Source organism: Gallinula chloropus, assembly GCF_964237585.1.
Source record: "Gallinula chloropus genome assembly, chromosome: 17".
Lineage (NCBI taxonomy): Eukaryota > Metazoa > Chordata > Aves > Gruiformes > Rallidae > Gallinula > Gallinula chloropus.
The window spans coordinates 243025-260756 of record NC_140102.1 but is presented as its reverse complement, the minus strand read 5'-3'; the positions used below and the strand labels follow the sequence as shown (position 1 = coordinate 260756).

Below are 17732 nucleotides of genomic sequence, written 5' to 3'. Positions count from 1 at the left end.
CTGCGCCGGCCTGCACACAGGTGACGTTTCCGCCAGGGCTGGGGCAAAGGGTCCCCTCTGAGCCCCCGGCAGCTCCGCGCACCGGGCGCTTCCCCCGCGCGGCAGCGCCGCTCCCGCCAACCGGCTCCACCGCCGCAGGGACCCCCCTGCCCCATCTGAGCCCCAGCTCTGCCGGGCTCGCGTTCCGTCCCGCAGCTGCGCGACAAAGCGGCGGCTGTGGCCGGACACCGAGGGAAGAGCTGGGAAAGCAGAAGCGCCGCAGAGAGAAGCGCTGTTCTCGGAGCGCCCGGCACGTCCATCGCACGGGAAGCCCCTCGCCGCCCCGGCCGGAGCTCTGGCGCCGCAGCGCTCACGGCGTCTCTGCGGCCGGGTCCCGCCAGGGGCTTCGCTGGGGAAATGCCCGCGGCTGGAGCTGCCCCGCCCGGCGCGGAGGCGCCGCCGCAGCCCCGCAGGAAAAAGCAACGGGCGGCATCTCCCCGGCCCGGCGGGGCAGGGGGATTCGCGGCAGCACCGAACGTCCCTCCGCCCTCCCCGGGCGGCCGGGCCGGGCCTCGCAAAGCGCAGCGCCCGCTCGGCGGGAGCTGCTGCCCGGGGCAAGGGCGACCGCGAGGAGCCGGGGCGAGCAGCGCCCCCTGCCGGCCCGCCCGAGCGTTGCCGCCCACTCCTCGGCGGCGGCGCCGCACGGCCGAGCGATGCCGCGCGCCCGTCCTCAGAGGAGCGGCGGGGGCGGCCGGTGCTGAGCGGGGCCGGCGGAGAGGGGGCCGGGGGGCCGCGGGCCGGGGCCGGCGGAGGGGTGGCCGGGGGGCCGCGGGCCGGAGCGGGTCCCAACTCACGGGTAGTGGAGCACGCGCCACCCGGCGCGCGGACGCCTCGCCGCGTTGCTCACGGCGCAGGCGCGGCGCCTCTCCGCGGCCTGGGCCAATCGGGCCCGGGCGGCCGCGCGGGGGCTGCCGGGAGCCGTAGTCCAGCGCGATGCAGGCGGCGCTGCGGCGGGGTCTCGGCAGGGCGCGATGGGCGCTGCGCGTCTCCGAGACGGTCCCGCGGCCTCGCTGCGCCGGGCCCGGCACCCCCCCGGCCCCGCGGTGCTGGAGCTGCGGCAGCCCCTTCCCCGGCGCTGACGGGCCGCCTCGCTTCTGCCCCGGCTGCCGGGCGCTGCAGCCGCCGGGTCCCCGGCCTGACCTCTTCCGCCTGATGGACTGGTGAGTGCCGGCGGGGCGGCCGCGGGCTCGGCGGGCCGCGGGCCTGACGCCGCTTTCTGTCGCCCGCAGCGACCGCTCCTTCCGCGTCGACGCGCAGCAGCTGCAGCGGCGGTTCCGGAGCCTGCAGCGCGCCGTTCACCCCGACCGCTTCGGCCAGAGGCCGCCGGTGAGCGCGGGGCGGGCGGGGCCGCCCGCTCTCCCTTCCCCCGCCGCGGGCGCGCGGTTTCCCGGGCGGGTCCCGGCCGCCTCCCCCTGCGGGGCGCCAGGCGGGGTCGGGGGCTGCGGGGGCTGCCCCGCGCCTGAGCCCCGACCCGCAGCCGCCGAGCCGGGCAGCCCGCTCCCTGCTCAGCCGCTTGACAGGCGGCTTCTCTGCAGGCAAGCGGGGGTAAGGTGTTTACCTCGTCACTGACGCGTTACCGTTTCTGCCGCCCATTCGCAGGAAGAGCAGTACTACTCGGAGCAGCACTCCTCCCTGATTAACAAGGCCTACCGAACCCTCCTGAATCCTCTGAGCCGTGGCCTCTATCTAGTAAGGTGTCCGTTACATCTTTATCGACCCTCCTGTAGCTAATGGCGGGTGGCCGGGGCTGCTGGTGGTAACGTGATGACTCAGACCTGTGGCAGGATCAGAGACCCACACCAAGCTGGTCTAAAAGCTACTCTGTTTTTCCCCTGTCTTGCTTCACGTTTTACTTGTTGCCATCTCGTGTGCTGCTCTCGTTCCACTGGTTTATTTCCTGCACCACACGTTGTGTTTGGGCACTGCTGTTCCTTCGACGCTTCAGCCTGGCCTGTGGCAGCGTTTGGTGCAGGAGTTTCCTTTGATTAACTGCTCATTTCTACAGAGTTAACATGTGGAGTTCAGGGCTGACTCTGTGTATGAGCGTTCCAAGGAGTAAACTGGAAGTTTTCCAGATAGGAATCTGAGTGAGCTCTGCTAACAGACTGAAGAGTCAAGAAAATAATTCACACTGAAGTAGATGTAAGAATGTGCATTGCCAAATTCCCGTTTTCCTCACCAGCTGGAGCTGAGTGGAGTTGAGCCAGCACAAGAGACAGACTGTGATGCAGATTCAGCCTTTCTCACCGAAATCATGGAAATTAACGAGAAATTAGCAGAGCCTAAAAACCAGGATGTCCTTGAAGAAATTGAAACTTTAATTAAAGGTAGGCTGTGATTTGAGGCTTCTGCACAGAACTGGTTTACTGTATCTTGTATGGTAAGAGTCTCTCCAAAGGCTTTTTCAGTGTATTTCCTTTAATATCCCAAATTTGTCTTACCCTTGAATTGTCTCATTGCAAGAGCTTCCCGCCCAGCCCAAACCAATGTCTTTACCAGTTTATGCCACCTAAACATCAGATCTGGCTTGAGAAGATCTGTGTAACTCTACCTGTGCTGATGGCAGGACAGGTGTGTGTATACATTGACTATGAAGAGGAACCTCCACGGCCTTCAGTTGGCCAGGACAAGGAGACCATTCTAAAAGAACAAACCAAAACACCTGCCTGACAACAGTAAATAATTTCTTCATTTACATGGACACTGTATTTCTTTCACCTTCAACTTAGCACCCCTTACATTAAGTGATGATTATCCTTATACAAGCAGCTCTTTTTGTTTACATTGGTGGTGGCACCCAAAACACTGACTTTACTGGTATATTTCCTTCTGTGCTCTCGCAGTGGTGTGCCAAAAGCAATTAGAGTACCTAGAATAAAAACCAAGCTGAACAGAGGAAAATTAACTGTAGCAGGGTAAAAGCAAGTTAGGTTTCTGGGAAGTTAGTGACCAGTGATTTGCATTTGATTTGCTGTCTGTAAACCGATTTAAACCAAGAAATAGTATCTGTTTGATAACTTAAAAAACTGTCAGCAAGGTTATGGAAAGCTCGCTCAGCTCCCAAAAGACTATGAGACTAGTAGTTAAGACAATCAGAATGCAGGGTTATTTCATATACTAAGTATGTAACAAACTCTGAATAATTTGTTTTGCAGTTAAACAAGAAGAACTGACCAAAGAGGTGACTGCAGCTTTTGAAAGAGGTAGCTATTCCTGTGAAGTATTCAGCTGCCATACGTATCAAGTTATAAATGCTTTCAAAAATGCACATTCTTATTGGAAAATATTTCCTGAACCACAGAACAGAAACACTGTATAAACAAGTGTTCTTTGTTTGGGATTTAGAATACTTCTAACCTGACCTTTCGGCTGAGTCAGGAAATTTGGGACCTCATGTTAAACTAAAAAAAAACCCCGTAATTCCAGTAGAAAAGTTCCAGTTAATTCACTGTGATCACACAATTGCTCCAGGTGAAATGCAGGTGCCTGGAATTGTTTGTTTGTGTCCCAGAACACTGGGAAGGACAGACTCTATCAAACTTGCCCCACCTATTCTGAGGTTTCAAACTTGAACTCCGGAGATCTCACGCTGCAGTGTGAAGCTGTCAGCAGACAGTGGGTGCTGTTCTCAGCAGCACATGACAAGACAGGAGCAGCTCTGCTGCTCACCACTGCAGCTGCATGGCAAGGGAGGGAAAGGCTGGCTGCCCCATTTGGCCACTGCACCCTTCCAGACCAACTTCTTACTCTGGGAAGAAACCTTCATGTTTCTCTCCTGGGCCTTGGAGTGCTTTTGCTGTCAGGTTTATGTAGCAGCGTACTGCAATTGTAAAACATCAGAGGCAAAGCAGTGCTGGCTCAGCCTGCCTGTGAGGATTTCCAGCCCTATCATCTGTCACTCTTTCTACTAGGAGACTTAAAGATTGTGTTGCATCTGTCCCTGTCAGTAGGTGATAAGCCACCTTTCCCCTCCAACTGTTTAATTAAGGAGAAACTGTTTCAGTATCAGGTTTGGAAGGGACAGTCCCCATACTGCCATGTTTCAGTGATGGCATTTGTCTAATTACATACATTTACAAAAGGAAGAAAAAAAGCCTGTCTTGTCTGTATACCTAAAATTCCTGATCAGCTACCTCAAGACCATAGCCACTTTACAGAACAGTCATTAAAGGGCATTCATGTCACATTTCTAAGTTGTACAGTATTACATGAACACCTCAACCAAGGTGTTCCAAAACCATTCAAGATGCAAATAACAGGCAGCATGTTTTTAATAGTTTATGGTGCACACAGCTTGCAGCTCTCTGTACTGAAACAGATGCTGTCATTGGAATCCTGAGATCCATTTTGAAAATGAAAATTCAACTATCCCTCTGTAAACTAATAATATTTTATTCTGTTTCAGATGATCTTCAAGAAGCCAAGAAGCTTCTAGCTAAAATGAAGTATTTTGCAAACTTAGAAGATAAACTAAAGAACAAGAAGATCCCTTCCTGATACCCCCTCCTTTAGCACTGAGAGTTAACGTTATTTCCAATTAAACAGCTGATTTAGTTACCAAAGTCTGAGAAACGGTGTTTGCTTCCTCTGTGTTCATTAAAAGCTTGAATTCTGAGAGAAGGAAGATAAAACCAGTGCTTTCTGTAGCATTTATTAAGTAACAGATGGAATCAGGAAATGCTTATGAGGAGGCCAGGCGGTAACAGGGCAGGACTCCTGTCCTAGCAGTTAGAGGCAGGGACAGGAGTATGAGGGGGACACAGCTCTCCGTGTAATGAAGATTTCTTAATTTTTCTTTAACAAAATATGAAGACTTTATTTTTGAGAGTCCTGGGTGAAGTGTTGGAGATCAAGCAGAAAGTTCATTCAACCAGGTCCCTCGAGCTTCCAGTAGTCAGCTCGTGTGTGTCCCCTACCAAACCGTCTTGAAAAATCTTTAAAGCTGAAATGATTTACTTGCTGTCATCTGCTTAGTGCTTTTTGTGCTGCTGGGAATGGGCCTTCAAAACTAGAAGAGTTTTTACCCTGTTGCATTTTAAATTGTGTTAGGTTGGGAAGGGGGGAGGAAATCAACCCAAACTCAAACACTAGAAACTGTTTTATTGGTACCCTTGTGGGACACAAGTCTTTCTAATAAACTATTACAACTAACAGCAGTTCAGATGGGTGCTGTGCTGTCCTTGTAGTACAGCAGGACTACAGTAAGTAGTTGCAGTAATAGGACTAGCTGAGGAAATGTCCTTACAGCTTTCAGCAGCAACACCCCCCAATTTACACATAAACCAGAGTATTTCAAGTGCAGTTTCACAGCAGGTCAGTTCTTACTTGAGCTTTAATGCCTCAGAATATTTTACTCAGTAAAGCAGTAACACAGGGTTGACTACCTGGACCTGAAGAAGGGGCTTAGAAACAAAATATGAGCTACTGAATTACCTGAAGCAATCTGCCAGGAGGGAGGAATTCAGGTACTTCTGCATCCTCACACCACCACTTGGTTGTGTCTAGACATCAAGTATTCTATATATAATATATTTTAAATCACACTGCATTAGTGCATGTTTTACCAGCATTTCAGAAACATTAACTTGCCTTTAATTAAGCTTCCTCTAAATACACATGAGGATTACTTGATACTACAATGCTAATTTAGACACTATTCATAATTACTTGTCATTATAGTTCTGTTGCAGCTGTGAAATTACACAGAATTTTTTACAACTCATCATGGAGGTGTTGTCTTTCATAAAGCTCTGTTTCCTCTTTTGGGCTATTTCTTCCAAAGTTCAGCTTGTGAAATTCCTTTTTGATTTCCAGAAAGGATTTGTTTTTTGTCTCAGGAATTACGAGGAAGATGAAAGCAGCAACTAAGGAGCACTCCAGTAAGAACACCAGGAAACAGTACTGCTTCAGCCCATTCTGAAAACAACATGCATTTGATTGCAACATATTTCAAGTGTAACAGTGAGTTTGGGAAAGTTAAAAAAAATTGTTTCCATTTACACCTAACATTGCTGCTCAGGGGGGTTTATTAAAGAGACTGTCAACCCATGTGTGGGGTTTTTTGGTTTTTAAGATATAACTACCCAGTGTTGTGCAATACACCTGGTAGTCTATGTAAAAAAAAAAAAAAAAAAGATAAACCATTTAAACACACACTAAGCCATTTACCAGTGAGCATTTGCTACTTAGCTGCCACATAACTTAAGATTACGATTTATCTTTTTCTGAAAGTTTATCAATATTTTTCAATACTACACATTAAAAAAACCAACTATCTTCCTGAGATGCAGAGTTCAACCATGGAGAAAGGGCTGTCAAATCAAGGCACTCTGCTATGTGCTGCCACTGTGTGTTTTGCTCTCCAGAATGAGTGCTAAAACTGAAAATACACAGATAAAAATGAAACCCTCCTGATTCAGAACCCTCTCTATGTAAGCTTAGCAAGCTCTCAAAGATGATGTGAGCCACTAGCACCAGGTACTACTACTACTGCAACATAGAAGCACAAGGCACTATTAAGAAATCTGTTGTATGAAGCTCACTATCCAATAAAGCTTTTCCAGTTTTGATACTTTCTCCATTTTTAAATCTGAACATGAAAGTTACCCCCATGTGTGTTTACTTTTCATTTCATACCTAAAAAGTATTTTAAGAGGGACTGAGTCTGGTTATACTCAGTTACTCAGAGGGGTAACGTGCATCCTATGTTTAAGTGCCACTGTATAAGAAAAAGCAATTTGGTGGAACCTGAGAGAAGATTAAATGGGAGGGGAATTAGTTAGGAAAATGTGTTGCACATACTTACCACGATGAAGGGGAAGAGCATTCCAATTGTGAAGAAACTAATCCAACTAATAGTCCCTCCTATCATGTAAGCAGCAGGACGTGAAGACTGTATGAAGAGTTCAGCTGTCAGGGTATTTGTGATGCCACCTGGGAAAGCGAGTTTCAGGGACAGAGTGGGTTATCATGCTCAATGTCCATCTGCAGAATTTCCAAGGACAAAGACTGAGCCGCTCGGTTTCAGGCTACAGGAGACTGAACTGCTCTGGTGAGATGGGCTCACTGGTGTGAGCCAGAGCCTGACAGGAAGGATGCACTGCCTGGCCTCTGCAGCAGAGCTGCTGGCACTGCCCCCAGACCCGGACACGTTTCACTGCTTTAGAACACTCGTTGCTGTGTAATACCTGGGCCCAGGCCAAAGCTCAAGATGAAGGCAAAGATACACATCATGCTCACATAAGGCACCCACGAGTACAGCTCCTGCAATGGGAGAGAAAGGGGTGGCTAAGTACAGATGTTGATAATTCAGTTTTAAAGTGTGGCTTAACAGTTACATTTCCTTTTGCTATTTTATTGCAACCAAGACAAACAGTCAGTCGTGGCTGTCGACAGCTCATTTAACAGCACTGCTTCAGAGAAATAGTTTTAATTTAGCAATTTTTACTAAATAGACTGTAGTACTGCAGTCCAGATTGATCATCAGTCCTCTGACACTGACGGTTTACACCACCACTGAAGGTACAATCACGTGCTGTTACTAGTTTTACATTTTGTCAGTGTTTACTGTGGAATTTTATACCCATCCCAAAAGTTAGCTCTCATGCAGCACTTTCACAGTATGAACAGACTTCTCATCACACTATTTACATATGCATGTATTTCAGTAGTGCAGTAAAGAACCATTAGGATCACTACATTCTAATGCACCTAGCTTCATGTGCAAGACCAAACCTAAGCTTGAAATCCCATTGTTCAAAGGCAAACCAAGAAGTTTAGAAAAGCTACAATTGAATAATTAAGCCTTCTGCCTAACAACTGGCTCATTCAACTTCTTGCCTGGCCTAGCAGCTTACTTTAGTCCAACCACAGAAATTGCTGTAGGTGAAACTTCTTCAGCCTGCTTGCCAACCTGTGCAGCCCCTAACCCTACTGTCCCTCCAAACATCAGGTCCATGTCGATGTCTAGACAGGGCAAGAACTGCAGCTCTTAAATCCTATATTTGTCGGATAAGGATTTATCAGGCAACCACCAAATACTGACCAAATCAAGTTGCTCACTGTCAGAGCTACACCTGCATTGTCTTACTTGGATTGCCTCAAGGCAATGCTAAATATTTGGTATATTACAGTCTGCAAATGTAGCAATAGATTCCTCTAAACATTCATTTTGGGAGGTTTGTGGGGCTGCCTTACTGGGATACAGCATACTTCATTTACGATGCATCTCTCTATCCTACATCAAAAAGCGAGGCAGGATGTTGATAAATTTAAGGCACTGAATCTCTCTAGTGCCTTTCCAATAGTTTTTGTGAACTTACACTTAAAGGAGTTAAGGGTCTTTTGAATTTCAGCATCTTTACAGTATTTGTTGTTTAATTATTCGCTTTACAATTAAGTGACTGAAGAGAACCCTGATGCTTAATATCATCAGTATGTACTATTTCGTCCTAAAATTACTTCAAAAGCTAGAATAAATGCTGTTCTGCCATCACATAGTGTTACCAGCATTAAATGCAGGTGCAACGTTAAGATAAATACATCATTAAATCTCAGCTGGAGCATCCTGTTATTTTAGAGTAATACGGCTGTGGAGTTGACCAAACCTTTCAATTGCTGTCAATTTTTTATGCTGCTGTTTAAAACTATGCAGGTCTTCTTTTCCAGCTTCTGTTGAGAGTCACCAATCTTCACTTGCTAGTGCCTATTATGTAATATAAAAGAGCAAGTCCTTCTTCACACCTGGTAAGTCAGAGAGCACGTTAAAACCATGCTCCAAAGGGTCATGAGGAGATAACCCCCGATGATGAGGTATCTTCTTCCCACGTAGTCTATCAGTACACCCTGTGGGCAAGACATCATTTGCTGTTACTATACTGATCTCACATTTACCAGTGCTGTTCTTCAAGAAAAATCATTGCTCTTTATGCCAGGAGGTAGAACAGATTGTTACTTACACAGGTGAGAGCTGTGAGGCACTCACAAGCCCCAGTGCCCAGTGTCACATAGGGGATTTTCTCTGCTGAGATCCCAGCTTGTTCAAAGATGTAAGTTGCATAGAAATAAATCTACAACAGATTTAGTCCTGCTGGTTACATTGTCAAGTTCATGCCAAACATACAGCTGAATGTATTTTACATTGTGAGGTAATAATTTGATGCTAACAGCAAGAAGAATCTGTTAAATTCATGTCTAGGTAAATATAATGCTATCATAACAGCATATATAGTTATTCAGCTTACTGAATATAATATTTCACATTCTTGAACCAGGTGCAATAGGATAAGCTGATCCACCTTTATTTAGTTTTTCAGAAGATGTAAAAACAAGTATGAAGTAATTCTTTAAAGAAATTAGCATACCAGTAACAGAAATGAAATAAAAGTTAAAGAAAGAGAAATAGAAATAATACCAATCTATTCTTTCAAAGTTATCTAATTCCTCTGAGCTTCTCTGTGTGGGTCACTCATGCTAATAAAAGACTGAAAACCAGATGGAAATTAAATAATCCTTTCGGCTGTCTACGTATGAAATCTTACAGCATTTATCCCACTCAGCTGTTGGCCCATTGTCATCACAATCACAGTAATGAGCTGCCATCTCACACCACGATCAGTGAATAACTGCCAGGGCTTCTTGGGCTTCTCCCCATCCAAGGCAGAACGTTCCTGCTGTATATCCTCCATCTCCCTCCGGAACTCCGGAGAACCATGAAATCGCTTCAAAGCTTAAAAGAAAAGAACATAAATTGTCTTGTGTCTACCTATGGACCACAACTTTTGGAAAATCATTCTTTTCCAGTGACCTGGCTTTTGCTAGGATCTGGAAACTCTCTGCTTTAGGAAGCTGGGAGAAAGTGATTCGTTGTGTGATTTGCTTTTTGCTTGCTGGTTTTCCACCATTTTTTGCTGGGGTGGATTTGGAAATTCCAGTGGCATAACTTTCCTTTCTTTAGGGGAACATCTGACTTTGAAATATTCACCAAGCAAAACAATTTGGAGTGCTTTGTATCTGAACCACACACCTTCAAATAGTCTTCTCTGACCAATCTGAAGTCTTTTGCTTAAATTCTGGGCAGATATGAAGTCTTTTGTTATGTCCCAATCCTTAGTTTTGCCAGTGGAACACACTTAGTAAATTGGAGTAGAGAGGAAAACTAATTCTTCTAATGCAAGTTATCATCAGAATTCATCATTTGGACATAAGACTAAAATCTTTACCAAAAACAAAACCACCTCTGTATTATCAACACTGTCTTTAGCACAAATCCAAAACATAGCTCCATAGTAGCTACTATGAAGAAAATCATCTCAGCTGAAACCAGGACAACTCTTGAGTTCTACAATCCCTTCTTCCACATAAGCTACACAGGCTAAAAAGCATTAGGCAGCATAACTGTGCTGCACTGGTAAAGAGAGAAGGAGAATCTGCAACCCGGCATATTCACTGCACACTTCTGAAGAAATGCTGAAAGTTACCTTTGGCACAGCTCAGCTCATCACCCCTGTCAATAAGAAGGTATCTGGGACTTTCAGGAAACCATGGCAGGAATAAAAGTTGGGCAAACGCTGGGAAACAGCTACTGGATAGCAACAGAGGCCAATATGCTTCTCCACCTAATAACTCCCTGGAAGAGGTGTGGAAAGAGAAGGGGAAAATGCCCAAGTAATTAGCTCTTGTGACTGTTCAGAAGATTCTTGCACAAGGTGTTTGTCCCTTGAGAAAAGTTATTTTGTAACCAGTTACCCACATCTTGTCAACCTCAGCAGAAAGAGGTTGGGAAACTCTTCCAGCCACTCTGAGAGCAAGTTTTCCACAGGAAGAGATGCTCAATATTTTACTGCTGCTTTTTTCTGGTTTGGTCCTAAGCATTATTTTCAGGTTTGTCAAAGCAGTGTTTTCTAGCAATGCAGGAAAGTAATAGTATACAGACTTCACTTTCAGGTCACCAGCTGCATTTCCATTTGCCTTCAAGAATCATACAGTAATTTAGGACAGAAAGGAACTCAAAGCCATCTGATCCCACCAACCATTCACAGGTGATCTAATGAGAAAGTGTATTATACAAAAAGGAGCCATTAAAATTGGTGTACTTAGAATCAGCAGAACAATGTATTGTGGGCAATGCAGACCTGTTAAAACAGAACATGGATTACATTTTAAATACTGACCCTAGATTATGTAGTCTGAAGTTTGCATTCTGTTTTATTTTGTAGTGCTTCACACCTGAAGTGTCTAGCAAAATCAGTTCATTCAGAAGCTAGTGGTAAGGAAAAAGAGAAGGCTAAGTGCTTTTGGTAGAGACAGAGAAAAAAAGAGGTAATGTGCTGTTACTGAGGGTGCTAGCAGTTGCTCTGCTAGTGGACAGTGGAAGGCTTCTAGCAGACTTAAAGAAGCTTTTAATCTTGAGGTGTGCAGTCTCTGCCCTTGGAACTTTTTAAGATCCAACTGGATAAAGTCCCTTGCAACTTCACCTGATCTCACAAGGGACAAAACCATCTGTAGTGCTACAATACATATATTATGAGTCCTTTGCTCTCAGGCCATGTCTCATGAACATTCACTGTCTCCAGCAAGAAACTAGCAGAAAACATGAACTCAGCATAAATACCTGTTTCACTGATGCTGTTCTGTCTGACCCATCTAAACTGAGACTACTTCTCTGGGGAGATGGTACAGATGATTTCCAGTTGTAGGAATAAGGTGACAAGTTGGGTTTTCCTCTTGCAGGTAGACCTTCTGTATGAAGTTGATTCACTAACACTACAATGGCCACAAGTATTCCGCAGGGAGCTTCAGGGAACTAGAATTATTCACATGCAAGTATCACAAGGCAGGGGAAAAAAATGCATTTCTAACCTTAAACCAATTATTTGTCCTGTCAGAATCCCCCCAGTCAGGAAGATGGAGGTCCCCATGGCCATGCCACCTCTAAGATGTTTTGGGGCAACCTCCCCAAGATACATAGGCTGCACACAGAGCCCAATACCTGCAAGTAAATGGAAAAACATTTTCCTATTAAAAGATTTTGCTTTGAAAAGAGTTACTAAAGAAAACACGTCCGAAATCAGACATCGTTAATTTCTCCATCAATTTAGCTGCCTTCAGATTCCAGGTTAGACTACAGAAAATCTGTCATGGTATCTAAAAGCAGCACACAAATACATCTCATAATAGCTACAGAATCAGCAGTAACATTTATCATCCGCCACAGTTTATCAAAAGCAGGAATAGGAAATCATTCACCTGAATTTATGCCAATCAAAAACCTTCCAGCAATCAGTAACTCAAACAACCCTGTTGGAAAACTGATCCCCATTAAAACGGAGGCCACTATGGCTATAACATTATTCATCAAAAGAGCTCCTTTCCTGAAGAGGAGGAAATGAAACAACAACAAAAAAGCATTAAGGAAACTTCCAATAGCATGTTTTTAAGAAGACCCTTTCCTTTCTGATAATATAGAAAAAAACCTGACTTTACACTGAGGAAATGTGCTATTCACAGGAAACAACGATATGTGATACAACTATTTACTCATATAAAAAACCCCAAAAGTCTGAACATAAGGATAATCCATAAACGTGGCAGGAACGTCTGATAAGGCAGGAGTGGGGCTTTCTTTGTTTATGCTGTATCTATACACGTGTGAAATGTTACAGACTATGCAGCATGTCCTAACTAGCATGAAGGCTGCACATGTGTATGGGGGACCTGTGTTTCCTACCTTACAGTATGAGCATTCTCCTACTTGGGTTTCAGGAAGTGCAATGGAAAGACTAGACCAGAGGCCCAGAATTCAGGGCTCATCTTCTAAAGTCACATTGGCACAAACTGTAAAATTCTACTAGAAAACTCTGCTCTGAAGTGAAAAACATTCGCAGCCATCGAAGATACACCTCCCACTCCTTCTGCATTGATTTACTTCATATTCAGTGACAAACACACACACTGCTGTATGTCTGCTGCTGTAACTCACCTGCCTAGCCGAATTGCCATGCTGCCTCCAATAAGGGCTCCACACAGGCCTCCAAGTGAAAATACAGAAGCAATGACAGACCAAAGAAAAGTCAGCAAATCTGGATTTAGATCCTTGTGATAACGACTAGTCCAGGTTTCATTTAAGAACCTGTGTATATGCTGCATCAGAAAAGAATGATGAATGGCATTATGTGTAGCCCTACAGCACAACTTGCACCTCAATCTTGAAAACGTTAGTGGGGCTAACAAACATACCATCCTAGTTGGATTATATTAAAAACACTGACAGCTAGCAGAACCTTCCTTGACCACAATACCGTTTTCAATGTCCCATGCATCTCAAAAACTGCTGAGCAGCTTTGCTGTCGTACCTCCCCCCTGCTCAGAGGATGTATTCCACTAGAGGAGAAACAACCTTCCCATACACTGCTCACTGCTCCAGAAGAGCTTTGAGGCCCTTCAGAAGGAAGGGGGGGGGGGGGGGGGGGGGTAGGTCCTACTGGCTTTTAGTAACATCTTGGAGCACAGAGGTTTAACAGAAACTAGCAAATTTTCATGTCAAGAGACTGATTCTGACATTTGGTTTAAATCTTCCTGCCTTAGAGTAATCCAACAATTCACAGAGTTCATAGTAAAATCCCTTTTCTGCAACTCTAATATTCCTCAGCCTCTCTTACAGTATTCACCAACTTTTAAACTCTTATTCCACATGCTTGGTTTTCTAAAAGTGTCTTTAGAAACTCTTGAACTGACATGCATATGTAATCAGAGGCTCCTGTTCTTAGCCAGCAAACAAAGATTTAGCAGAGGAACAAACTTCCCAGATTTTTCCCTCTGTTTGAAGCATATAACATGTTCATTCACTATCAGCTTATTTTTGAACTTTGTAAAAAGCATAAAATGCCATAGTAAATTTCACAGTTCCCTAAGAAGCGAATCAGCTGACAGCAGAACATGCTGGGCATCACTGTCACAAGACCATTTGCTCAGATTCTTTTGAGTCATCCACAAAATATGCAGAATCCTTAAGGCCACAGCAAGGGTGGCAAAAGTAACAAGTAGGTGAAAACACCTTTGAGATACTCAAACACTACAGATGCAGTTTTCTGTTCCCTAAGTGAAGATCCTACTCAGTAAGCTACCTTGTGATGGACAACTGTAACTACCCTTTCTCCACATTACCCAGTGACAGGACACGTGAGAACGGTTCAAAGCTGCATCAGGGGAGGTTTAACCTTGACATCAGGGGAAATGGTAGTGAGTTTGACAAGAAGGGTGTTCAAACTCTGGAACAGGCTTCCCAGAGAGATGGTCAATGCCCAGGGCCTGCCAGTGCTCAAGAGGCATTTGGACAATGCCCTCAACAACAGGCCTTAATTTTTGGTCAGCCCTGAAGCAGTCAGGCAGTTGGACTAGATGATACTGTAGGTCCCTTCCAACTGAGAAAGTCCTATTCCATTCTCTACCTCATGTTCTGGGCCATTTTAGTCACAAGTGTAACTGGAAGAAGTTACTTATGTGAAAGTTCATTCCCTGATTTGATTCAGTTAATCCTTGATAGGATTCAGTTAATCCCTCTACAACAGACTTTAACAGAGATATTCATGGGGCATATTTGGGACTTTTATCTGGCACAGAATACAACTGATGGGAGGTAGTCACAAAAAAACCCCACATTAAACAATTCTGGAAACCAACAAGAAACCTTCATAGGAGAGGAAGCCTGCCTTGGTTCCTGCCATGATGGCAGTGAAAATGCACCTGGCCTCTCAGCCAGTTAAAGGGTACCTCCATTACTGTAGAACACCAGGAGATTGTGTCTTACCTTAGTGGGTGCATTGATAATGGAAACATTATACCCATACTGAAAGGTGCCTCCAATTCCAACAGCACAAACAGCCAGAAACAAGGTCCAACTGGGTAACTAGAGAACAGAAAAAGAGAAATGGGTATGAAGAGAGATAGGGCCTTGAACCCACAGGCATGTGATATCTAGAGGAAAACCACAGTGAAATACACCATGTGCTTAGTTTTGAACAGCCAAAGTATGTTTGTCATACTACATAAACTCTCAAACACCTGCAGCACCAGAAGCATTTCACCCTGGCTTTGGCCATGACCAGGAAGGTCTTTCAGAGATACAACAAACAAGAAATACACAGATTAACTGTGGGCAACACAACCACTGCACTGTTGATTGGGTATTTCCTGCTTTTTGCAGGAACCTCACTGCTCGTGGTGCCTATTTTAAGAACATTAGGACTATTTGTGTTTGGTGTTAGAGGCACAATGACTCAGTGTAAGAATTAACCAAAACACAGTTTCTTGACTTATATTTCATCTGAGATAGGAGAAATAACGGTATTTTATTTCCCTCAATGAGTCCCCTATTTCATTACTGGATGTCTGCAAGTTAGCAGTTGCTAAACATTTGTATCTTAAACCACAGCATATTGTTTACTGTTAATGGTATTCAATTTAAAGTTTACTAGCATGTATTTTAAACTTTTCAATTTTACCTAGTTACAATCCTAAATCAGTGTTCAGGAACTAAACTAACAGATTCACAGAGTCACAGGTTTTAAGGTCAAACCCCTATTACAATACATTCTAATCTGAAGAGAGTCCAATTGGTCATAAAACATTATACTTCAGATAAGGCCTCTGGGTCACAGAAGGTCTCTAGAGGTTTATGGAGTGTCTGGTTTTAGATACAATGCTTCTTAACTCTACATTTTACTGATTATTATAGTACTAAAAAGAACATGCAGTTGAAATGTTTAGCAACCTTTTCATTAAACATTAGGTCCTGGTTTTATCTCATAGTATCTTTTGTCTGACTTCAGCTGGACACAAAAATATCTCCTAAAGGCATTTCTGTGATCAAATTTCCTCTTCCTTCATAAAGACTGTACATAACTTTTTTAATAAGCTGGTACTCCCTTAATTTTTCATTGTAAGGTATGTAGACCAGTTCATCACTCTCACTCTTGGACCACTTCCCAGCATGTTGAGTTATTCCAGGTGCTACACTGTGCTCTGAAAGAGCTGTGCCTTTCCTGAAGATAATTCATTAAAACTTACTTTATTCAGGACTGAAATTCAGAAAAAGTCAAAATTTATCTTATTAAAGTAAAATCCAATAGTTTCACATATTCACAGAATCACAGGGGTTGGAAGGGACCCCCAGAGCCCATGGGGTCCAACCCCTTGCCCAAGCAGGGTCCCTGGGACAGGTCACACAGGTCGGTGTCCAGGCAGGGCTGGAATCTCTCCAGAGAAGGAGACTCCACACCCCCTGGGCAGCCTGTCCCAGCGCTCCCTCACCGGGAAGAAGTTCTTCCCCAGGTTGGTGGAGAACTCCCTGTGCTCCAACTTGAGCCCATCGCCCCTTGTCCTGTCCCCACAGACACTGAGCAGAGGCTGCCCATGGCCCCCTGTGTCCCACACTTGAGATACTTATAAACATTAATCAGATCCCAGTTCCTTACAGTTTCCTGAGAATAAAAGGTACTTCTCTGAATGACAACCAGAGCAATGAATTCAAAGTAATAAATAAGGCTTGCAGCAAGTACAGTAGAAAAAAATAAAAGTAGAGGTGGCAAACATAGGCACTGCAATACTCAGACCTTCCTATTACCAAATACAGTCAGGGTGCTTTGTGTGTCTCTCGGGTACAACCTGGGGTCTAGAAGACAGAAAGCAAACAACCAAAGAAAAACCCTGGCAGGACCATTAACATCCATCACACAGCTTACATTTTGACAGGACATCTCCATTCTTCCAAATCAGTGTTATGACACTGCTAAGTGTCTACAGAAAACACAAAACTTCACAATATAATTTAATTCCATGTGGCAGTAAAGATAAAACCACTGGAGAATTTCACATCGGTGCGTCACTGTTAAAGCTACAAACTCTGCAGGCCCCATCTTCAGAGGCCAGGGCAGGTCTGCTTACCTTGCCGCACGAGCTAGGCCCTCTCAGCAGGGGCTGCTTCTCCATTCTTAGCACCGCCTGAATTTGATTTCCTTTGCAAAATTTAGTAAACTACACTACAAGAATAAGAGGTGCCAAAGAAGCGAAGTTGTTATTGTATTCAAACACGGGTTTCTGCCTTCTGTCCACAGGCGCTGGGTCTCCTCTCAGCGGGTTACGGCTTTCTCGTGACAAACCTCCAGCTCCCACAGCCGCTCACGGCAGCTGCTTTCCCGCCTTCAGCGCGCGGCACACGCCGCTTCTTTTCAGTCGGAGCAGAACCCACACGCGCCAGCCACCCCCGGCCGGAGCCCTCAGCTAGAACAAGCGGCAGGGCGGTTACCTCGCGCTCCGGTGCCATGCCTCCCGGCTCGCTGCCTCCCCGCCGCTGCAGCCCGCGGCGCGGGGCAAAGCTGTGGCCCGAGCTTCTCATCTGACTGGGATTTGGCTGCTCCGCGGGCAGCCCGGCCCAGCCCCGCGGTTCTGGCTGCCATCCACGGAGATTAGGCCGGGCCGCAAACAAAAGCGCGTCTGTCTCGATACCGCTTCGGGAGCCGGGGCCCCTCACGCCCGACGGGGACAGTCGTTCCTTGCCGGCCCGCGCTGCCTCAAGGCCACCGCTGCCCAGCCGCAGCGCCGACGAGGATTTCACACCCAGCGGGCCGCCGCCACCCGGAACTACACCTCCCGCCACGCCCCGCGGGCCGCCGCGGGCCTGGACTACAACACCCATA

The 17732-nt window shown here is 45.6% G+C and overlaps 2 protein-coding genes across 2 annotated transcripts; one reads left to right on the top strand and one right to left on the bottom strand.

Annotated features, from left to right (window-relative positions):
- Positions 1 to 953: 953 nt before the first annotated feature.
- On the top strand, positions 954 to 4605 carry HSCB (HscB mitochondrial iron-sulfur cluster cochaperone). The gene is made up of 6 exons (XM_084272112.1): positions 954 to 1199; positions 1269 to 1365; positions 1639 to 1728; positions 2222 to 2366; positions 3195 to 3242; positions 4445 to 4605. Exons 1-6 carry the CDS (start codon positions 973 to 975, stop codon positions 4534 to 4536), a joined length of 699 nt encoding a protein of 232 aa, XP_084128238.1. The 5' UTR covers positions 954 to 972; the 3' UTR covers positions 4537 to 4605.
- Positions 4606 to 4715: 110 nt separating this feature from the next.
- On the bottom strand, positions 4716 to 17731 carry LOC311198137 (solute carrier family 2, facilitated glucose transporter member 11-like; the record flags this gene model as incomplete). The annotated part of the gene is made up of 13 exons (XM_084272037.1): positions 4716 to 5955; positions 6845 to 6972; positions 7227 to 7302; positions 8782 to 8883; positions 8997 to 9107; positions 9579 to 9766; positions 10518 to 10666; positions 11899 to 12028; positions 12286 to 12410; positions 13019 to 13179; positions 14846 to 14944; positions 16981 to 17070; positions 17342 to 17731. 13 exons carry the CDS (start codon positions 17729 to 17731, stop codon positions 5752 to 5754), a joined length of 1953 nt encoding a protein of 650 aa, XP_084128163.1. The 3' UTR covers positions 4716 to 5751.
- Between the last annotated feature and the right edge of the window lies 1 nt (position 17732).